Genomic DNA, 24,398 nt, shown 5'->3' on the forward strand with positions numbered 1-24,398 from the left:
ATTCCTACCTACATGCCTCTAGCTTTCATCCAGATCATACCACTCGATCCATTGTCTACAGCCAAGCGCTACGATATAACCGCATTTGCTCCAACCCCTCAGACAGAGACAAACACCTACAAGATCTCTATCATGCATTCCTACAACTACAGTACCCACCTGCTGAAGTGAAGAAACAGATTGACAGAGCCAGAAGAGTACCCAGAAGTCACCTACTACAGGACAGGCCCAACAAAGAAAACAACAGAACGCCACTAGCCATCACCTTCAGCCCCCAACTAAAACCCCTCCAACGCATCATCAAGGATCTACAACCTATCCTGAAGGACGAGCCATCGCTCTCTCAGATCTTGGGAGACAGACCAGTCCTTGCTTACAGACAGCCCCCCAATCTGAAGCAAATACTCACCAGCAACCACACACCACACAACAGAACCACTAACCCAGGAACCTATCCTTGCAACAAAGCCCGTTGCCAACTCTGTCCACATATCTATTCAGGGGATACCATCATAGGGCCTAATCACATCAGCCACACTATCAGAGGCTCGTTCACCTGCGCATCTACCAATGTGATATATGCCATCATGTGCCAGCAATGCCCCTCTGCCATGTACATTGGCCAAACTGGACAGTCTCTACGTAAAAGAATGAATGGACACAAATCAGACGTCAAGAATTATAACATTCAAAAACCAGTTGGAGAACACTTCAATCTCTCTGGTCACTCGATCACAGACCTAAGAGTGGCTATACTTCAACAAAAAAGCTTCAAAAACAGACTCCAACGAGAGACTGCTGAATTGGAATTAATTTGCAAACTGGATACAATTAACTTAGGCTTGAATAGAGACTGGGAATGGATGAGTCATTACACAAAGTAAAACTATTTCCCCATGGTATTTCTCCCTCCCACCCCACCCCCCACTGTTCCTCTGATATTCTTGTTAACTGCTGGAATTAGCCTACCTGCTTGTCACCATGAAAGGTTTTCCTCCTTCCCCCCCCTGCTGTTGGTGATGGCTTATCTTAAGTGATCACTCTCCTTACAGTGTGTATGATAAACCCATTGTTTCATGTTCTCTGTGTGTGTGTATATAAATCTCTCCTCTGTTTTTTCCACCAAATGCATCCGATGAAGTGAGCTGTAGCTCACGAAAGCTTATGCTCAAATAAATTTGTTAGTCTCTAAGGTGCCACAAGTACTCCTTTTCTTTTTAGACTAGCAATAGTCATGCTTCAGGTTACCATGCGTCTGTATTTTCCTGGACATGTCCAGCTTTTTGGTTCTTAAATCGCTTTAAATTTAAATTGATATTTAAATTTTTAAATATCTAAAAACGTCCGGGATTTTGCCATTATTATTTTTCCCCAAGGAAGAGGTGATCATTTAAGAAAGAGAGTGAATGTTGATCAATGAGAGAGAGCCTGCTTTTCTCCCCTAGCTCCCAGCGCTTGCGCTGCGAAACAGCTGTTTCACGCAGCTGGAAGGGAGGGGGGAGGAGAGGGAATGCGGCGTACTCAGGGGAGGAGATGGGGCCAGGGTGAGGATTTGGGGAAGGGCTCCAATGGGGCGGGGAGTTTGGGGAAGGGGTTGGAATGGGGGCAGGGAAGGGGTGGAGTTGGAGCGGGGCCTGGGGCAGGGGGGCTCAAGCAAATATCGCCCCCCGTGGAGTGTCCCCAGATCCCACACACCTGTTCAGATATGTTAACCCTAGTCAAGCTCCAACATTGGAGCGTCTCCTTGGAATATCCGGCCCCTCTTCCGCTGGACACTTGCAGTATTTACAGGTTTGCTGCTGCGAAAGAAGCAGTGCACTCCAGCTTACCAGTTACCCCTCAGATCAGTGCTCCTCTTCACGCACAGCGCTTTGATATGTTTACAGGGAAAGCAAGTAAAAGTTTATTTAATAAAGTCCACAGAGTCCAGTGATGGCAAGTAGACATTTTGGAAACAAAAAGTTACATATAAAATAAAATCATAATGCACATTCCAGAACCTAGACTTAATTAACGAGAGCCTCTTATGTCTAATGAAGTATTGCTTACCAGCACTTTCGCAGGCAGGCTGTAATCCCTTTTTCATGATACAAGGTATGCTGTCAGCTTGTCTCCTCCGTGAAGGATCCAGGGTGTACCAGTGTGTTCCCTGCTATACCTCACAGTCCGTTGTCTTTGCTTGTAAAAAGGATCCCTTCCTGCTGTTGATATCTTCCTGTAAAAATCCTGTCTTGTAGATTCTGCAACCTTTCTACTGCTGCCAGGCCTCCATTGTGAAACGTACAATGCCCTATGCATGCATGACCCAGCAGGGGGATAAGCGTCTGCTTGAGAGGAACCTGCTTAAGACCTATCACTTCCTGGTCACCTGCCTTAACTCCAAAGCTTTGAGAACATAATTTCCAGTATGGATTCATAACTCCTTAAACATTATCCATGCATACATTTTGGAATGATTATGATGACCACTGGGCTACTGGCTTTTGATAGAGACCTTACATGCCACCCTTTGGTAAACTTAGTGTGCATCTATATGACACAAGGGATCCCTATAAACTCTATGCTCCCCTCTGCCCACTGCTAGCTGGCATCAAAAGGTTCTTGGGTCACACACAATTAAACTGAATTATAGTTTAAGCTGGCACTTTATCTTCTGTGGTAGGAATCAAATGGGAAAAGTTTCCTTCGCTTCTAATCTCTCCATTAAGCAGCCTTCTATTTTGTCTAACTTATACTGTCTCTGTTGATTCCACACAGCATTACAGAATTATCTCATTTGAAAAAATAAATATTTCTCTTTGTCAGCCATGGCGTTTTCCAGGAATACGGTGACAGTACATGAAAACGCTCTGCAGGTGTCCAAAATCCCCAGATAAGAAGTGTAGCCAGTATAATAGAGCTGAATGCGGAGGCTGGGGATGATATTAGCTATGTAGTAGAAAAATAAAGCAACTAATTATAGATACTTACAGTAAATTAAAATGGTATGTGAGTGGAACCTACCTGAACTGCTGTATTTTAGGGATCATCGTTGTTTTCCATACAAGCCACATTTTATGGGTTTATAAAGCAGTCATAAAAAGATCCTTCCCACCATCTGAGAGCTGGCCCACAGATTCTCATTTGTGGTATATTGTCTTTAAATCATGATATGTTTCTGATTGGTTCTCCATTTTTAACTTAAAGGATGAGCAAATTGGGAAATAGTTAGAATTTTTTAACCTTTCATCTTTGTTTTCCCCACTTCTGCAATTCAAAGCCAGCTTTGATTTAACCTGAAATTTTACAGTGAATGATTAAAAAAAAATATCTGCCAGCATGGTCTGTTGTTTATGGTTTGGATTTTAGCTGATATAGAGCCTGATGCTGCAAATGGATCCATGCAGCTAGATTCTGGTGCCACAGTGGAATACCACTGAAGTCAAAGGGGCTCTGCATGGGTGAATGGGTGAGCCCACATGGATCTGCTTACAGGACTGGGTCCAAACTGGGCATGAGATGTATATTAGGTCATGACTTATAGTCCCACACCTTATTTTTTTTTATTTATAATTTTTATTAATGTTTCCAAATACCAACAAGTGCACCAAAATAACAGTTTCATCATAATACACAAGGTAAATAAAGAGGGTTAAGATACTGGGAGGGGAGGAGAAACAACATCTCACTCTTCAGGGTCTATGTTAATCATAGACTTCTAAAAAGTCAGCCCAAATTGCTTTGAATTTATTGGGCATTCCCTTTCTGTGGAATGTCAGTCATGTGTTAGGTGTCAGGTTGACCATATCACCAACCCAGGCATCAATATTTGGTGGGGATCAACTTTTCCGTTTTTGCAGAATCAATTTTTTAGCATCCAAAGCTGCAAGTTGGGACCATACTGCCTTGTTACCAAGTAATCTCCATGTATCAAGAATATATCCAAGAAAGAAATTTAAGAGGGAGGGTCCCAAATTAGCGTCCAAAATCAAATTGGTCCTTTGACCCACCTCACGCGAGAAATTCTTGATCCACGGGGTTAACACACGAGCTAAAACGTATGGAGTAATACAGCATTAATGGAGTTACATTTCCAACAGTGGTCAGCATTTATGAGGCCCATTACCATTAGCCTATGTGGGGACCAGCATATTTGAAAAGTGTGTTTTGGTGAATAAGCCACAGTCTCAGGTCTATCTTTTTTTTTTTTTTTAACATTAGATAGAATTGTGCTCCATTGGGTTGGAGATGGTTGTGTATCCAAATCTCTGCTCCACGCCAATCTCAAATGATCAATCTTTGGCAGGGTTTTTTGGGCCAGAAAATCATAAAAGGATACCACAGACCCAGTAAATCCAGGAAGTCTCCTCCAAAAAAATAAAACCTTTTAGAGGTTCTGGAGTACCCAATGCATCTGGCCCAAATATATTCATAAGTAATGCTTTAACTGGAGATATTTCCATGCTTCAGAGCAGGGTAAGACAAACTGCTGAAGATCTACAGATGGTTTAAATTTATCATTGACAGCTAGCTGTGACACAGTCCTCATTCCTCTGTCCATCCAATCGATCCACAAACTTTAAGGATAGGATTGCTCCAGAGTTCCTATTTTCAAGCAGTCTCTTGCTTAAGGGTCATTGAATCTTTGACTTAGCTGCAGAACCCACCCTCCAGCCCAAGGTGTGCATGTCAGAGTTGCACATCCTTGTGCTTATACAAACCTAGGTTCCCCTGTGTCAGGGCATTTACACACCCCTTGAGAGTGTGATGAAGTGCAATGAAGTGCACACAAGCTTATGTGCAAACTTGCTTGAAAATTTGGCCCATAACAGTATCTCTTTTTGGCAGTCAGAGGACCAAAATGCAAGTAGAGACAAAAAGACATATTTTAAAAATTGGAAGTCAAATCCTATTGAGGACAGTGGAAAGGAGCATAGACTCTGGCAAATCAAGTGTAAAAGTATAATTAGGCAGGACAAAAAGAATTTTAAAAACTAGCAGAAGACACAAAAACTAACAGCAATTTTTTAACGTACATCAGAAGCAGGAAGCCTGCCAAACAATCAGTGAGGTCACCGGATGATTGCGGTGCTTAAGGAGCACTCAAAGAAGACAAGGCCATTGAGGAGAAGCTAAATGAATTCTTTGCATTGATCCTCATTGCAGAGGATGTGAGGGAGATTCCCACACCTGAGCCATTCTTTTTAGGTGACAAATCTGAGGAACTGTCCCAGATGGAGCTGTCAATAGAAGAGGTGTTTTTAATAAATTGATAAATTAAACAGAAATAAGTCACCAGGACAAGTTGGTATTCACCCAAGAGTTCTGAGGGAACTCAAGTATGAAATTGCAGAACTACTAGCTATGATTTGTAATCTATTCCTTAAATCAGCCTCTGTACCCAATAACTGGTGGATAGCTAATGTAACACCGATTTTTTTTAAAAAAAGCTCTAGAGGCAATCCTGGCTATTACAGGCCAGTAAGCCTGATTTCAGTACCAGGCAAATTGCTTAAAACTATAATAAAGAAAAGAATTATCAGACACACAGATGAACATGATATGTTGGAAAAGAGTGAATGTGGCTTTTGTAAAGGGAAATTATGCCTCACCAATTTATTAGAATTCTCTGAGGTGGTCAGCAAACACTGACAAGGGTGATCCAATGGATATAATGTACTTGGACTTTCAGAAAGCTTTTGACCAGGTCCCTCACCAAAGGCTCTTAATTAAGCAGTCATGAGATAGGAGGGAAGGTCCTCTCAGGGATCACTAACTAGTTAAGACAGGAAACAAAGGGTAGAAATAAATGGACTGTTTTCACAATGGAAAGAGTTAAGTAATGGGGTCCCCATGGGATCTGTACTGGGACCAAAAATGTTCCACATATTCATAAATAACCAGGAAAAAGTGGTAAAAGTGAGGTGGCAAAGTTTGCAGGTGCTACAAAGGTTTCAGAGTAGCAGCCGTGTTAGTCTGTGTCCGCAAAACGAAAAGGAGGACTTGTGGCACTTAGTGGGGAAAATATAGTGGGGAGATTTATATACACAGAGAACATGAAACAATGGGTGTTACCGTACACACTGTAACCAGAGTGATCAGGAAAGGTGAGCTATTGCAACCAGGAGAGCGGGAGGGGGGAGGGAGGGGGACACACCTTAAATAACTATCATGCCATACTTAGGAACTGGCCTTTGGGTGAGAGTGCAAACTTGACTAGCAGACGTAACTTGTGGTAGTGTTTTCATGTGTCTTTGCTTTTAATTGTTCAACTACCTGCTGTGTTTTTTAGACCTCAAAGTGCCGAGATTTTTAAAGCACTTTTCAGGTGAAAAGAGTGAGCTGTAGCTCACGAAAGCTTATGCTCTAATAAATTTGTTAGTCTCTAAGGTGCCACAAGTACTCCTTTTCTTTCTATGTAAACATGGACACAGTCCAAATGGTATAGTCTGGAAAAATACATCTTTTAGTCATTTAAGGAATAAAATCTATAGTGGAGGAATGAATTAGCTGCTTGCTTTCACTGGACTATGCTTCTTTTCAGATGATATTCCCGACTGGGACCTTGTTCAAGTTCTCTTCTGTGATGAGCATGTAATTACTTTAAGCCTGAAAACATGTTTTTTGAAAATCTAATTTTTGAATGCCAAATCATAATATGGCTGAGACTAATAATGAAAATTGTATTTATTATTTCAAATGGAAAGTAATAGTCAGCCTTTCAGAGAGGTCTTTTTGCTGCTGATGCCAAATAGAGGTAATCCTTATGCTGTTTTCTCTCCATAAACCAAAATTACTGTTTGTGTTGCAGTTGTATTAGAGGCCCTAACTCAGATTAGCATCCTGTGTTGCTAGGCTCTGTATAGACGCATAAGATATAGGAACATGGAAATTACCATCAGATTTAAGGTCTGTCTCTGATAGGACCAGTACCAGGTGTTTCAGAGGAAGGTATAAGAGCCCTGAAGTAAGATGATGTAGGATAATCTGTCCCCCATGTTAGGTCTCAGTCTCTAATAGTTAAAGATTAGTTGAAGCCTGGAAACTTGAGGTTTAATATCCGTTCCATATCATTTTGCCATCATTAGTTCTAATAACGCTGGATATTCTTGTCAGTCATGCGGATGGCCAATCCATTTTATAACCTTGCTGAGTTCTTGGCCTCAACACCTTCCAGTGGCAATGAGTTCCACAGTCCAGTCATACAAAGTATGTAGTAAGAGACAGTCTCTGCCCCAGAGACTTGACAATCTAAATAGATAAGGCAGACCATTAAATTACTACTATCCCCCGTTTACAAAGGGGGCTGAGGCACAGAGAGAATAAAGGGTAGATTTTCAAATGTTTTTAGAAGCCCAAAGTTACAGGTAGGTGCCCGGTGGGATTTTCAAAAGCAATGAGCTCAGTTAGAGTTTGGCATCTCAGCTTTTTGAAAACCCCACTAGGTGCCTATCTTCATCAAAACCCTTGGAAAAGTTGGCCCTAAGTGAATTGCCTAAGGTCACACAGATCTGGGAATTTACCCAGATCTCCTGCGACCCAGTCCAGTGCCTTAACCATGAGACCATTATCCTCCCTACTTCAAAGCTTTGCGTGTCCAACTCATGGACAAGAGTAATGAGATGGGGCTCTAGTCCTGTGAGGGGCTGAGCACAGGGGTGAAGGTAACTTAAAGGACTTACCGGTACGCTAGAGTCCTGAGTGGGGCGTGGCCTCAACCAGAAGAGGCGCGGCCTTTAAATCAAGATTTAGTGGCCCCGGGGCTCTGGCTGTGGCTGGGAGCCCCAGGGCCTTTAAATCACCCTGGAGCTACCAGCTATAGAGGTGGCTGAGAGCCCCGGGGCTCAAGGATGAATTAAAGGGTCTGGGGCTCTGGCCGCCACGGAGCTCCGGGCCCTTTAAATTACTGCAGGAGCCCTGCCGCAGCTACCCCGGGGCTCCAGCAGCAGGGGTTGGGTGGTGCTTTAAAGGGCCCTGGGCTCCCCGCAGGAGCACCGGGCCCTTTAAATCACCACCGGGAAAGCCGGTCTGGTCCGGCACAGAGTACTGGACTGTACCAGCTTACTTTCACCTCTGGCTGAGCTCATAGGCACTCAACACCTAGCAAGATGTTCCCCCTCCTTGGGTGCTCCTTTGACTGACAAATGGGGGGCACTGTGGGAAAAGCAAGAGGTCCTTTCCCTTCCTATATCCAGTGAATCAGGGTCCCTGAATCATAGAATATCAGGGTTGGAAGGGACCTCAAGAGGTCATCTAGTCCAACCCCATGCTCAAAGCAGGACCAATCCCCAATTTTTGCCCCAGATCCCTAAATGCCCCCCTCAAGGATTGACCTCAAACCCAGGGTTTAGCAGGCCAATTCTCAAACCACTAAGCTATCCTTCCCCCCTCTGAAGCCCCTGAGCGTTTCACAGGTGTATAGTTGGTTAACTTATCGGCTCCTTTTTCACATTACATTAAAAAAGAAACCAATGGAAATTAAATCACACAAGCCAAAACTCTGAGTTCAGGTTGAAGCTGTGTTCTTAGCCCTCTCTGACATGTTGAGGGTGTCTCTGGAAATTCAGGCTTGCTCCCACTCTTGCTGTTGGTGTCTAGCAGTGAGAGCTTTTCCTCTGCCTACCTCCAGTCTCTGGTGAGCCCTCCCTGCCCCCAGTCATTCCCTGCAAGTCCATTTCTCTCTCTCTCTCTCTCTCTCTCTCCCTTTCGAAGCACCCGAGCAGAGCAGAGCACAGAGCAGGGGCAGGCGCTCCCTGCTTTTCCCCCGACACATGAAAAGCGCTCGCTCCCGTGACGAGCCCCCGCTCCCATTCTTGGCCGGATGTGTCTGGCTGTGAATGGATTGCTACTGACTGGACTGACTGAGAGAGAGGAGCAGGCTGTGCTCCCTGGGTGTATGGCAAACCTCATGCTGGCAGCAGGAATAGCAGGAGATGGGCAGGTTTGGAAGGTAATTCTATATCCCCCTTTAGCACGGTTACTAATCATCTTATCCCCAGGCCAGAACCTGGCAGCTGTGCGGTGGGGTATATCCAACATACTGTATAATAGACCAAATGATGCCCCCTTTACTCCACTGTGGAGCTACAGTAACTCCATTCAGTTGCAGGTGATGGTTCACCACTGCGTTACCATAGGGTGCTAGATAGCGATGGAGTCCGACAGACATGGATCACATGGGAGTGGCCTGTTGATGTCACTGTTGCTTTACAGTCATCCCCCATTTACATCACAGAACAGAATTTGTCCCGGGGGTGCTTCAGGATGGTCTGAAGGACGGCTAGACCTTTAGCATGACCTCCGAGTTTCTTGGCTGTCTCGAATGTAAAGCAGGCCTTTGAAGCCACCATTTGAACAAGCGCCTAGATTTGGGTGGAATGCATTCTAGCGGAGTCTGCTGTGCCGTGTGAGCAGAAGCCAATCGCTGTATTCAGATCAGGATTTCCACGTACGTGCTATTTTGAATGCCAGCATGGGAAGGTCGTGTCACAGCTTTTTTATCCCATCAGCCGCACTCTGTGTATCTCTGTCTGAAGCACAGCCAGGGGCCTCCTTTCATCTAAGGGATGATGAGGCCATTATGGTAACAGCAGCAGTCGTTTGGGTTAATGTTGTCGACATTTTCATCTTGTGTTCTAAGTGGTGAAGCATCAGCTGCGGTTCTGCTGTTCCTGGCGGATGTTTAGAGAGAGTAGGGCAGCGCCAGTTCTTTGCACAAGTCCTTCTGGAGCTAATGTTAGCCTCGGCATGTAAAGGAAAATGGCAGTGATCAAGCCACACCAATATTGACTGACACCCAGCCAGTGCACTTCCAGCTCCTCGGCTGAATTCTAGCAGGGTACTGCCAGAAAAGCTGTGCCCAGCATCGTGGACCGGGAGGTGCCCACTCCGATTCTCACTTCTGCCCCCAAAACATAAGACCCACAGTGACAGGAGTATGAAGAGGTACAGAGTCAGGGCATGTGATTCTCATGTGTGTACATGGTTGTCTCCTGACACAGCAGGATCCCAATGCTTGGTACTCTATGTATGTCCCAACTGGCTACTAACCCGCTTTGTTCCTCATCTCCTGCCCTTCCCTGGGCCAGCATGCAGGTCCCACTGCCCAGCCTCACTCTTCCCCACCCACCAGGCATCTCTGCATTCTCACCTCCCTCTGCTGCCAGCCACCAATCCCCTGCCCACTCAACCACGGGGCTTCCCCTTCTGTTATCTACTTCCTCCCTCCCAGTCCATGACTTTTAATAAAAATACCGTGACTAAAATGTAGCCTTAACTGTAATCATGTCACCTCTTCTCCCCTCATTCTCCCCTTTTAGCTGATCCCTTCCAAAATAACCCCCGACCTCCCCAAATTGTAGAATTAACACCACATTTCCCACCATCACATTCTTCATGCTGCTTGTGTGTCCTACCCCTTCCTCACCCTGTGTCTGTCTGGTCTGTTTAGACAACGTTGTCTCATTGTTTCTTGTACTTTCCCCTCTGACTATATCCATTTTTGTCACTTGTCTTATATTTGAAGTCCTTTGGGAGAGGTACCATCTTTTTGTTCTGTCTTTGTACAGTGCCTGGCACAGTGGGGTCCATAATTGGGCTTGGAAGTGCTGCTGCTTGAGCTGCCTGTAATACTGTCCTGGAAGGATTAGATTTTTATAGGTAAAATGTCAGTAAACATCGATTTCACCATACACAAGCAAAACAACAAACATATTTCCATTTATGGTCATCTAAATATACAGTTAGGCAAAGTAAGAAAAACGCTGCTTAAGAACTTAGAGTTTGAGTTAGGATATTTGCTTTGTAGATTTTGACAAGTGATGTTGACAGTTTGTGCTTTAATGGGGAGAAAACTTCCTATTTTTTGAATCGCAACATCTGTTGCCCTTAAATAATTATTGTCCGACCCTCCCAGGAGTTCCTACAACTGTGAAAATGTAAATTGATAAAAAGAGAAAAAATGTTAAAACCCAGAATGTTGCACAGTGAAAATTTAAATTGAAAATAAAGCTTAAAAATAAATCTCTCAAAATTATTTTAAAAAATAAAAACCCAAGTTTGCCAAGCCCAATTATGATGTTCCTTTAATATTTATATAGTTAATTCCTCCAAATCAGAATAAAAAGCCCTCTTCTTTCATAGATAGTAGCTTATGATACCTAGGATCTGAGCGAGATATTTACCTTCACTCTTGTCTTGTTCTTTCCAAACATTTTGCACAGGATTCCTTCTGTTTAGTGCCACTGTTGGATGGAATTTCCCTTCATAGCCCAATAAGAGGGGTGCAGAAATCAGTGCAGCTCTTCTGTGGGTGAGACTGCGCCTGTTGGCACAGCCCTGAGCAAGCCCAGCTGTGTTGCCCCAGAGCAGATCAGGGGGTTAACTGTGATGGCTCTGCTCCAGGAGCAGGGGAATCTGCTGCTACTGTGTACTGCTGGAGCGCGTGAGCAGGTGACTTCATCTGTGTGCCTGCTCCTTGCACTGGTCTCTCCCCACCCATCAGCTCCAGAAGGGGGTCAGTGGCCCTGCTCTCCCCCCATGTGTGGGTCGTGTAGCCGTTCTGGAGAGTAAGGGGATGCCGTGTGCCCCTTTGCTCCCCTGTGCAGGTGCATCAAGCGATGGTCTTGCCCAGCATAAAACGTATTGTTGTTTGTTAAATCACTGTCAGCCCAGATTCAGACACGGAGGGCTCAGGGTTTCAGCGGATGTCTTATAGAGGAAGGATGCTGTTTGCTGGCAGGATTTGGAGAATGGAGAAGGCTGTGCTTTCTGTGTTGAATAACAGGAATGGTATTAACGAATTCCCCTCAGAATGCTATTAATGAATTCCCCTGGCCTACACTAGAAAGCTAGGCTGAACCAGCTACATCACTGAGGGGTGTGAAAAATTCACCCCCTGCAACAGACATAATTAAGTCAACCTAAGCCCCAGTGTAGACAGTGCTAAGAATTCTTCTGTCAACCTAGCTGCTGCCTCTCAGGGAGGTGGACTCACTCCAGGGATGGAAGAATCCCTGTACCGCTGTAGTGTTTCTAGACATCGGCTCCGTATTTAAGATCCAGTGCTCTGGGCATCTATCTCTTAAATTAATCCTTGCAAAAAAAACCCATAGACGATGGCCACCTGCAAGTAGATATGCCTCGACCCCTGCCTCCGCAACGACTCTACCCAAAGGGGCATGATGGTAGGCTTGCAGCATTCCCAAATCTGGGCTCTGGCGCACCTATGTGGGCAGTAAGTTCCAAAATCGAGGACCCCTGCTCTGCAATCACAGGTGTAGGTGCACCTGAGCTAGCTCCCACCTAACTAGCTTGAATAACAATAGTGCTGAAGCCCCTTGCACACATATGAGACTCCCAGGTGGGCTTGTACAGCCCATGCTGCTGAAGCTTCCTGGCTATTGCTATTCAAGCTAGCTAGATCAAAGGGTGTGTCTGCAGTCACACCTCTGACAGCTATGTAGACATGCTCTCAGAGAGCACCTGGCCAGCAGGCCCTCTGGTTTATATATAGCGGCTCTGGTGACCTTAGCTGGTGTGGTGTGTCAGATACAGAAATAGTGCTGTCAGCCTCCGAACAACATGTCTCTCTCCCATCTTTTCCAGCGTCTCCATCAATTAAGCTCCTGGTGGACGACCCCATCGTGGTGAACCCCGGCGAGGCCATCACCTTGGTCTGTGTGACGACAGGAGGCGAGCCGGCACCCACTCTTACCTGGGTGAGATCCATTGGAGCCCTGCCTGAAAAAACTGGGCTGAACGGCGGGACCTTGACGATCCCGGCCGTGACTTCAGATGATGCCGGCATGTACAGCTGCATTGCCAATAATAATGTGGGGAACCCTGCAAAAAAGTCCACCAACATCATTGTAAGAGGTAAGTTGGGCTTGGATGCTCTCATCATGCTCCTTTGAGGGCTAACTCTCCTTCATTCCTCTTTTGGCAGGGTGGCTGCCTGTAAATTTGTGTCCTACTGTGCCAAGCACAGTGTTGGCCAATTGTAACAATATAAGGAATAAATCAGTACTGGATCAATGCAGTTTCAACTGGGCTTTAGGCACACCATGACTACCTCTGTAGTCCAGCCCTGAGGGCCTGCCAAGGAGTAGCAGCTGGGGTCCCACTACCTCGCCCCTTGGAAAGGGAGGACAAGCAGCCAGAGGCCTCCAGTCCTGTTGGATGCTATCTGTGGGCAGGCTGGCTAGACCTTCTGCATTTTTCTCAAGCCACATATGGAGTCCTCTGCTGGGGTGGTGTTGGGAGGAGCCCCCAAGAGAGCAGTTCTTGGAATTAACACCCCACTGAGATGCATGGGGCAGTCACCCTGTTGGAGGGGAGGGATAGCTCAGTCGTCTGCGCATTGGCCTGCTAAACCCAGGGTTGTGAGTTCAATCCTTGAGGGGGCCATTTGGGATCTGAGGCAAAAATTGGGGATTGGTCCTGGTTTGAGCAGGGAGATGAACTAGATGACCTCCTGAGGTCCCTTCCAACCCTGATATTCTATGCTTCAGACTTTCTTCAGTTGTCACCAGGTTCACATGTTCATTCTTTTCTTCACGCTCACAAGCGTGGGAAGCTTACTACCTTGGGGGTTTCCCTGAAAGCTAATATTCTGATGTGATCACATGTCTACAAGTGCTGGGGCCTGTTGTATTGGAATAAATGGGCTAACGGTGTTTATATAACTTAGTTACTGGCTAATATTAAACAGTGTCACACAAGGTTTGGGTTTGGTCGATAGAAACTTTAGCTTGCTTAGTACTCTGGTAAACACACTGTTTGCTTTTGTAGCTAAGCAGTTGTTCTCTGTAAAATCTCTTCCATTAAGGGCCCACCACAGGAGTGAAAGGCGAAATAGCTCCTCCCCTCATTATTTTGTTATTATTTAGGCCAAGTTTAAAAAAAAACAGTTTTCATTTCCTGATTTTTAATTTGCCACTTATTTTGGTTGCTAGGCTCAATTTTACCACAGTTTTTGAGTTATATTAGTAGTTGTTTTTGTTTGGATTAATTTAGATTGATGGGTTATAACTTTTTTCATTAATATTTGATATGACATTTTATGAATTTACACTTACTTTTTAAAGGTGACCTTACAGTTAGGGTAAATTTGTAGCCCAGTTATTACAACAGGCTTGAGTCCATGGTACCCATAATTTAATCCAGGTAAGGGGACAAGGAAGAATTTGTTCACAATAATTACTCCTAGGAGAAAACTAAATCTGCAGAGTTGTGTAGGCTTGCAGTGTGAGCCTGGGCTAACCACAGAGATATGGCTGATTAGTTTGAAGGAAGATTCCTATTGGTTGGTAGGTGGATTAATCTACCTGAACCAAATAGTTCAGTTGAAACTAATTTTCTATAATCTAAGGTGCCAATGATACAGAAACATAAACTCCCACACAGTGAGTGCTTTTAGTAATAACTTGTGATTCATCATACTCGGGAGAATCTGCTGTATAAGGAGCAATGGTGTGATTATTTCATGAGAGCATAGGCTCTGTTTGCTCCTTAGTGCCCAGCATATAATACTTTCCAACAGGCTGATGAAGTAGTATAAGTTGTTAGGGAGATCTGGGAGAGAGCAAAACATCAGGCTTCTGTAGGAGTTTGTTAGACTGTTGCAACGGCGTTATTTGCCAAATAGTTCCATTGGAATCTTTTGACATTCGGCTTAAAGCCTTTATTGTCTGGAAGCAAAAATGCTGTGTTATTTCCAGAATCAAGCATCCACATTCATTCGCTGGGATTTACAACTGTAATAAGACTGGGCAACAAGGAACACACGTTTGGAATAAGCAAAAGGGAAGGAAAAGCTTTTCATGTAAAGAAATCTCGATATTTTCATTGACCCAAAAAGCAGCATTAGAGGAGTCCTTGGCTCCCCACAGGAACAAATGTCATGAGTCGGAGGATAATAATACTCTGCTCGTGCATTTTTATTTATGGGAGCCCATGCCTGGAAAAATATCATTGAAAACATATCTGGGTTTTCCTTTTCTAAAATGCCGCCTGGCCAAGTTCATTCCTAACTCAGTCAGGAGTGGGTAAGAAATCACCAGCACCCCACAAATGACAGATAAGGCACAGCCACCCTCAAGGCAAAGTGGCTGAAGAGAACAACGGGTTGCACTAATAGCTGCAAACCATACCCCTCAACAGGAGCTGTATTGGCACAGCAACTTGGTGGGAGTTCCCAGGGAGACTGAGCACTAGAGGAGCATACCTGATGCTACAGCAGTGGAAGGGTGCAGCTGTCACCCCCTTTCCTTGGAATGGGCCAACTTCTGCTGTTGCTTGAATCCTTTCCAACTCTAACATAGGTGGTTGATAGAGGCCATTTGCTGTATGGCTGCACGTGAGGTGAGGAGAGAGAAGAACTTCCCTCCCTCTTAACTTCTGCAGAACTTTCCTAGGAATGGCAGCAGGGTATCAGAGAACCCTGGGGTAGTGGAGGGAGGTCCACTGGAGAGTCTGGGGAGAGGAGGTACTGTGAAAAGGCAGTGGCTCCTCTGGCAATGAGTTGAGGTTGGCTTCTCATGATATGGCCCAGTCATTCTACTCCAGATTTGTTTCTCTATTTCAGAAAAGCTAGTCAAATTCTCTTCTGGCATCACCAGGTGCACCACCTAGTTGCAGGAAGTCAGGACAGTTGCATCTGCTCATGCCTGTGGTCAATTTTGCCCATAAACTGTAATAATTTAAGTGCACTGGTCTCTATTACGATATTTTTCTTCTTTCATATTTAAAGAGACAGGACCAACTTAAAAAGTCCTTCTCTCTGGCAGAGTTTAATTTACCTTTGTTATGATTAACACCCGAGTTTAACAGAGCTGAAATAGATTTGAGAAAAAAAATCTGATTTTAGTTTGTTTTTTGCGTGCGTTGGATAGTACTTTGAATGCTGTCTTGTTGCTTTCCCTATATATCCATGCTCCTTTTCGGTGTCTGGATTTCCACACAGCAGCCGAGGACAGAGAGGAACATTTTTTTAAAATATGAAATTGTATATCCACAAATTATCCACAATTCTCATGGGGAAACCAGGACAGGGGTTGAGCTCATGGGGACTCCAGGACAGGGGTTGGAGCTGAGCTATTTCTGGATGATTATTCTTTTTAAAGCCTGGTGATTTTGCTGTATATTTACCCTGGACCCATGGCTTTACCGTCCAAGGCTAGTTCTATCAGTGTTGTCTTCATCGCCAACAATTTTCTTGGCTTGATTTTCGCAGCTTTCTTCTCAGCTAATGGTATAAAAAAGCCACATTTATGGCTGCTGCCTGTCCTCCAATGCAGGCTTGAAACCCGTGGTTACAAATGATGTCACCAAATCCTGGCAGACAGTTCATTTAAGAACCTAACCACCTTGAGATGTAACCCTTACAAAGAGACTCCATGTAGGTCACAAGCGAAAATGAGTCTCAATCCATTCTCATCTCCATTGACCCGTATCCCAAAACATCCAGCTTGGTGCACTGATCAAGAGAAGCCAAGAGTAGAAAGTGAGAGAAAGAGGATGGGCCAATGGTTCTCCATTGGCTTGGGACTCAGGGAACCTGAGTTCAATTCTCTACTCTGCCACAGACTTCCTATGTTACCTTGTTTATTTTCCCTGCCTCAGTTTCCCCTCTGTGTAATGGGGATAAGAGTGTTTCCCTAGGTCACAGGGTGTTGTGGAGGTAAATACATTAAAAATTGTTGCTTCCCTAATTCACCTGCATGTGGGGGGGTGTGTGCGATGCAATGCTGAGAACCAACAACTGAACCACCACTCTGGTCATGGTAAATCCAGTTAGTTCCCCGGAGAGGCCCTGGGTGAGGGAAGCAGTGGTCAAATTACTCAATCAGCTTGGGCTGGGTGTGTGTGCTAAGGAGCTAATTAGCCTGTTAACGGCAAAAGTTGAAAAGGAGATCAGAAAGGAAGTGCAAGGGGAGGAGAGAAAGAAAGGCCAGCAAGGCCAGCATAAAGGGGGAATCTCTGCATGGACAGGTGTCTTTCTTCTCTTAAGATTGTGAGACACCATGAATAGAATTGCTGCACAGGAGGGTGGCAGTTGATCAAACACACAGATACACAGTGGTGGTTACAAACTAGAGGTGTCACAGCCATATATGAGAAGACAGGAGTGGAGGGCTGCACCCTGTCACAAGTGGGGGCTTACCCAGAAATTACCTTATCCGTGCTCATGGATAACCTACTCGTGAGGGGCTGGTGCAAAGGTTTGGCTGTCTGGACAATGGAGGAGACCCTGCAGTGGCTCGCAGAACAGCAGAAGGAGATGCAGAAGATTCTGCAGGCCTTCCAGCAGTCTCACCACCTGGAGAAACACTCCTTTATTTGAGAGCAAGCTCGCATACAACAGCAGCTACTCCAAGGTGTGGTGAGTCCTGCAGTGGGCACAGGCAGTAGGCCTCAGTGACATGGGCTCTGCAAATGATCCTGACTCATTCTTGGTCGCTGTTGAAAGAGTAGCTGTGGCTAAAGTCTGAGAGAAGGGAACCTCGGCCCTTCGGCTCGCACCCGACTTGACAGGGGAAGCTCAGGCAGCCTGCGTGGCTCTAAGTGACGAGCAAGCAATGGACTATGAGGTGGTTAAAGCAGCCTTCCTAGAGGGGAGGTGGGGGCTTATCCACTGAAAATTATCCACAAAAGTTTTGGGCTGCTAGATGGTCTGGGGTTTGCCCAGAAACGGATGGACTGGGCCACTCGCTGGTTGAGGTCAGACACTCTGATTTGGTGAGATCATGGATGCAGTAATTTTTGAACAGTTCCTTCAGGAGAACACACAGGTATGGGTCAGGACACATTAGCTGGTCATCCTAGATCCTGCGGTCAAACTCACAAAAGAATTTGTAGAGGCGGACATCCCCAGGAAAGAGGATTGACAGTAGCAGGGACCAATGCGGGTGAGAAGGGTCTGAGAACCCCTGGCCAGAAAGGTTGCAGAGGAGAGGGAAGAGCCTAGAGGGAATGTTGCTGGGACTCGGGGTATTGTCTGTTATGGGTATGGGCACCAAGGACACACAAAAAGAGACTGCCCTTAGATGGGATGTGGGTTAGCAGAGTTCTGTGGTTGGGCAGGTCCTCTTCGGCATGGAAGGAAAAAGAAATGACCTCCTGTTTCTTCACTAGACCCACTAAATTGATGCTGCTGTGCTGATTTAGCTCCGTAGTGAACACAAGCCCTTAGTGTGTGTGTTCATAACTCCTTTTGAATCAATGGACATTATACTGGGGATGAGATAGATTCTCGCATACAGAACCTGCTGCAGGAGTATCATGAACATTTTACAATAAAGTACCATTCCTTAAAGATAGTATTTTCCGAGTCAAGCCTTAAGCTGTCAAAGTCAGCTCCCTTTGTTTCCCTACTGCCAGGTTTTCATGTTCATGCCGTTCCCTTGCAGCAGTCAGATAATGTTAACAAAAATTTTGCTGAGATGATAAAGAGAAATTGTTTTGAGTACTGCAGTGTTGTTTCTTAAGAGGCACAGATACCATGCAATATCTTTCATTCCCTCCTTTTTGCTCTGAACAAGAGCTCACTAGAGACAAATAAATGACTTGTTGGATTGTGTTTTTACTGTTGGAGCAGCTGCCTCTATAACAAATCCATGTGCTGTTTACCTGGTAAGATCACCACTTATTGAGAAAGCTGGCGAAATACAGACATTTCTCCGAATACCATTAATAACTCATTCCAAACTGTCTGATATCCCAGAATAGGTCATTCCTTCCGGAGAATATTCTAATGGAGTCTGGGTCAAAAAAATAATTCTGGTTTCATCAGAAGTGGCCAAAACCCAACTCTAATTATGTAAGTTTTCTTTCCAAGTATCTTTTATAGATTAATTAATGAGCTTTTGAAATGGTCCTTAAGCTACATTTGCAGAGTTTCATTAGGATGCCGGTGGGTGTTCTCAGTGGTAGCATTTTCCACTTCCTGCTCTCCTAATCCCTGTGATTGAAGACCATCGATTATTAAAATTAACCACCCATAAAGCATTTCTAGATTAAACCCTGAAAAGTGCATGGATCTTAAGGAGCTTTGGACTCCTTCTGCTCACAGTCAGGAAATTCCTGTAAGGACAAAAATTAGCCACTTTTCTCACAGACGTAGACCTGTGGACTATCCTTGGATCACTCGATGATTACCTATTCTGTTCTTTCCCTCTGGGGCACCTGGCATTGGCCACTGTCGGAAGACAGGATACTGAGCTAGATGGACCTTTGGTCTGACCCAGTGTGGCCGTTCTTATGTTATCCTTAGTGCAGTATACACATGCAAGTGTACATGGGATGAGCGTAGGCCTACCAAGGGCAGGAGATGTCAACTGAGCCCTTAGTGCCTGCTCCCCTACCCCTAGAGATGCCCCTTCCTCCCCTCCTTTGTCATAATCCTGTCCACTGTCCTAGTCCCCGTGAAGGGCACCAGAGCAGTGCTACCCATTCTGCAGCCTTCTCTTCTCAGTTGCTTGCCACCTCACTGCACAGAGCTAATGTGGTTTGCAGTCTAACTCCTGCCCTGACCTCATTTGCCCACTTAATGTGTCCGGCTGCCTTTCTCCGGGATGACACAATGCTCAGGAACTGGCAACAAGTGCTAGTGGGATCCAGCAAGAGAGCTGGCCACGAGAGGGCAAGGGGACCTTCCTCTTTCTACCTCGGACACGGCTGATCAGGACTGCTTCACAGTAAAGCCCCAACCTGGTCCCACTTCCCAGAATTATTCAATTCCTCAAGCACGGCACTTCCTGCCCTCCCTATACCTCTAGGGAACTGAATAGTCTTTAAGGTGTAAATCACCTACAATTTAGTGCTCTGACTTATCAAGAGGCCTGTACTTGCTGAGATGCTACTATTAGCTTGTGTCCTCTGGGGCTCTGTGCACTTTGACTTCGGTCTGCCGTGCCCCTGCTGAACAGTGCTGTTTGTTTTTCCCTTCAGGCTAGAAGTGAAGTTTTCTGCAGGGCCTCACTATCTGATCTGAGATTTAATCTGATTACACCACACCTGTGTCACTGTCAACACAGTCACCTGCATGCATGTGTGCGCGCACACGTATGAGATGCATGCCAGAGATAACCAATCCGTATCACATGTTGGTATATTACTTCCATCCCTTCATCCTCCTTTGTCTGTACTGGCTTTTATGTCGGCTTTAGATGGGGGCACGAATCATGCTTTCTGTTTTGTCTCTGAAGTGCTGTAAAAGTAAAAAAAAAAAAAAATCGGAAGTTGTGTGTGAGTGGGGAGGGAGGGGGAATTCAATACCCAGTTCTACCATAGTTTTCTGTGTGTGAACCTGGGCAAGTCACATAGTCTCTCTGTGCCTCGGTTTCCCCTCTCTACAATGGGGAAATAGCACTACCCTACCTCACAGGCTGTTGTGAGAATAAACACAAAAAAGGTAGCTAGATATTCTGATATTACAGTGATAGAGGCCATATACGTACCATAGATAGGTAAGTATTCAAGGCTTGATTTTCAAAATGATTAGGAATTTTCCTTACTTCCATTTTGGGAAGTCCCAGCTTGAGACACCTCAAAGGGGCCTGATTCTGAGAGCTCAGGTGCTCAGCGCTTTCTGAAAATCAGGCCTCTTTAAGGTGTCTCAAGTTGGGCACCCAAATTCCCTGGTGACCTTTGAAAATCTTTCCCTGTGGGTACAAATTTTCCAAAGGGATCCCCAGAGACAAAGAGCAATGTCTCTTCCCTGGTTCTTCGTTACTCATCTATGAAGAATGAAAGGTTTTTGGTGACACAAACCTTGAAGGAATAAAGTTGGTTACTCCGTTCACCATTAGGGCAAAAATGCAAGGTAGCATTCCCGAAGGACATGTGGGCATGGAATTATGCAAAAGGAAGAGCCAGAGGAATCCTTTACCAGGCTGGCATGAACACACAGATTGGCAATATGGTCTAGAAGTGTGTCAGATGTAGTGCTCGCAGCAGCCCAGAGAATCATTACATCCTCAGCAAGTATTAGAATGATCAGGGGAAAATGTGTCAAATAGCATCTTTTACTTTAAAGGCAAAGACAGTTTTGTGTCTGGTCTGTTTATGTGACTTTTGAGTGTTCCTTTTGTGAATCTGTTTCACAAAACCTGAACTCTGTTTTTTCCAAGAAGTGGAATTCCCAATTGACTCTGTTCAAAAACTGACCCATGCTTTATTTAGCACAAAAGCGTTTGCCAGGCATTAGGATTTTAAGCTATATACATCACATCCAAAATGCCCAAGATTAAACAGGCTAGCAGAAAAAACTGTTCAGACTGTCAAAAATACACTCAAGAAAACAAAGATGGATAGCTAGCATTATTGGAATCACTTGCCCTGTTAATAAGGAGTGGATGGCTTAAAATGAGGTTTGCTACTGTAATTGACTTAAAGAAAATAACAACCAATGGTTATCCACTCCCAGTATCTGGCAGCCAGAGGTTTAGGGACACCCAGAGGCTGGGGTTGCATCCCAGACCATCTTGGTTAATAGCCATTGATGAACCTATCCTCCAGGAACTGAACTAGTTCTTTTTTGAACCCAGTTACAATTTTGGCCTTCACAACATCGCCTCCTGCCTTTTAATTTCACGGGATGATCCCTCGTTCTTCTGTTGTGTGAAGGAGTAAATAATACAACTTTATTCATTTTCTCCACACCTGTCATGATTTTATAGACTTCTGTCATATCCCCCCTTAGACGTCTCTTTTCCAAGCTGAAAAATCTGAGGAAAAATCCGATTTTATTAATCTCTCCTCATGTGGCAGATACCATACCCCTACCCCGTTCCATACCCCTAATCATTTTTGTAGCCCTTCTTTGTACCATTTCCAATTCTAATGCATCTTTTTCAAGATGGGAAGACCAGAACTTCATGAAGTATTCAAAGTGTGGGCGTGCCATATAGCTATAAAATGGCATTATGATATTTGCTATCTTATTATCTAACCCTTTCCTAATGGCTCCTAACATTCAGTTAGTTTTTTGGCTGCTGCTGCACATTGAGCAGATGTTTTCAGAGAACTCTAGGATCATAGAATCATAGAATCATAGAATATCAGGGTTGGAAGGGACCCCAGAAGGTCATCTAGTCCAACCCCCTGCTCAAAGCAGGACCAAGTCCCAGTTAAATCATCCCAGCCAGGGCTTTGTCAAGCCTGACCTTAAAAACCTCTAAGGAAGGAGATTCTACCACCTCCCTAGGTAACGCATTCCAGTGTTTCACCACCCTCTTAGTGAAAAAGTTTTTCCTAATATCCAATCTAAACCTCCCCCATTGCAACTTGAGACCATTACTCCTCGTTCTGTCATCTGCTACCATTGAGAACAGTCTAGAGCCATCCTCTTTGAAACCCCCTTTCAGGTAGTTGAAAGCAGCTATCAAATCCCCCCTCATTCTTCTCTTCTGCAGACTAAACAATCCCAGCTCCCTCAGCCTCTCCTCATAAGTCATGTGCTCTAGACCCCTAATCATTTTTGTTGCCCTTCGTTGTACTCTTTCCAATTTATCCACATCCTTCCTGTAGTGTGGGGCCCAAAACTGGACACAGTACTCCAGATGAGGCCTCACCAGTGTCGAATAGAGGGGAACGATCACGTCCCTCGATCTGCTCGCTATGCCCCTACTTATACATCCCAAAATGCCATTGGCCTTCTTGGCAATCTCTTTCATGAGTGGTAACAACTGATTTAGACCTCATTATTTTGTATGTATAGTGGGGATAATATTTCCAATGTGCATTACTTTGCATTTTTCACCATTGAATTTCATGTGCCATTTTGTTGCCCAATCACCCAGTTCTGAGAGATCCTTTTGTAGCTCTTCATAGTCTGCCTGGGGCTTAACTATCCTGAGTAGTTTTGTATCCTCTGCAAACGTTGCCACTTCGCTTTTTACCCCTTTTTCCAGGTCGTTTATGAGTATGCTGAAGAGCACTGATCCCAGTGCAGATTCTTAGGGGTCCCTGCTATTTACCTCTCTGTGCTGTGAAAACTGACCATTTATTCCTCTTCTTTGTTTCCTGTCTTTTTGCGAATTACAGTCCCATGAGAGGACTGCCCCTCTTATCCCATAACTGCTTAATTTGCTTAAGAGCCTTTGGTGAGGGACCTTGTGAAAGGGTTTCTGAAAGTCCAAGTACACCATACCCATGGGATCACTCTTGTGCACATGTTTCTTGCCCCCTCAAGGAATTCTGATAGATTGGTGAGGCATCATTTCCTTTTACAAAAGCTCTCTGTTAACTCTTCTTCAACAAATTGTGTTAATCTATGTGTCTAATAATTCTTTTCTTTATTGTAGTGTCAACTAATTTGCCTGGTACTGAAGTTAGACTTACCAAGCTGGATCACCTCTGAACCCTTAAAAAAACAACAACTTTACATTAGCTATCCACCACTTTTCTGAGACAGAGGATGATTTAAGCAATAAGTTACATACCACTGTTATTAGTTCTGCAGTTTCACATCTGAGTTCCTTCAGAACTTTTGGGTGAATATCATCTGGTCCTGGTGACTTATTACTGTTTAGTTTATCAATTTGTTGAAAAACCTCCTCTACTGACACCTCAGTCTGGGACAGTTCTTCAGATTTATCTCCTAAAAAGAATGATTCAGGTGTGGGAATCTCTCTCACATCCTCTGCAATGAAGATTGATGCAAAGAATTCATTTAGCTTCTCCTCAATGGCCTTGTCTTCTTTGAGTGCTCATTGACCTCCACAATCATCCAGTGGCCTCACTGATTGTTTGGCAGGCTTCCTGCTTCTGATGTATTTTAAATAAAAATTCTGTTAGATTTTGTGTCTTTTGCTAGTTGCTCTTCAAATTTTGGCTTGCCTAATTATATTTTTACATTTTATTTAAGAGTTTATGTTCCTTTCCATTTTCCTCAGTGGGATTTGAAAGATATCATTTTGTCTCTTATCACCTCTTTTGCTTTGTTTAGCTGTGGTAACATTTTTTCATCCTCTTGAATTTGAGCCTCTATCATGGTCGGCTTTTTAAAAAAAAAAATATTTCCATGCAGCTTGCAGGCATTTCACTCTTGTGACTGTATCTTTTTATTTCCATTTAACTAGCCTCCTCATTTTTGTGTAGTTCCCCTTCTTGAATATAATGTTACAGTGGTGGCCTTCTTTGGTATTCTCCCCCCCCACAAGGATGTTATATTTGATTACAATGTGATAACTATTACTAAGCAGTTCAGCTATTTTCACCTCTTGGACCAGATCCTGTGCTCCACTTAGGACTAAATCCAGAATTGCCTCTCATGGGTTCCAGGATTAGCTGCTATAAGAAACAGTCATTAATGATGACTAGAAATTTCATCTCAGCATCCTGTCCTGAGGTGACATGTATCCAGGCAATGTGAGGATAGCTGAAAATCCCCCGTTATTATTGAGTTTTCTATTTCT

General features: G+C 44.5%; 1 protein-coding gene across 3 annotated transcripts in view; it reads left to right on the forward strand.

The window, feature by feature from the left end:
* The window catches only part of MDGA2 (MAM domain containing glycosylphosphatidylinositol anchor 2), a 660,176-nt gene that overhangs the window by 373,510 nt on the left and 262,268 nt on the right, over positions 1-24,398 (forward strand). For all 3 annotated transcript variants that reach the window (XM_038407346.2, XM_038407347.2, XM_043516491.1), the window contains one exon: positions 12,586-12,855. In XM_038407346.2, the coding sequence (XP_038263274.1) occupies positions 12,586-12,855 (270 nt within the window). The remainder of the gene's footprint in view (positions 1-12,585; positions 12,856-24,398) is intronic.

Source organism: Dermochelys coriacea, chromosome 6 (assembly GCF_009764565.3).
Source record: "Dermochelys coriacea isolate rDerCor1 chromosome 6, rDerCor1.pri.v4, whole genome shotgun sequence".
NCBI lineage: Eukaryota > Metazoa > Chordata > Testudines > Dermochelyidae > Dermochelys > Dermochelys coriacea.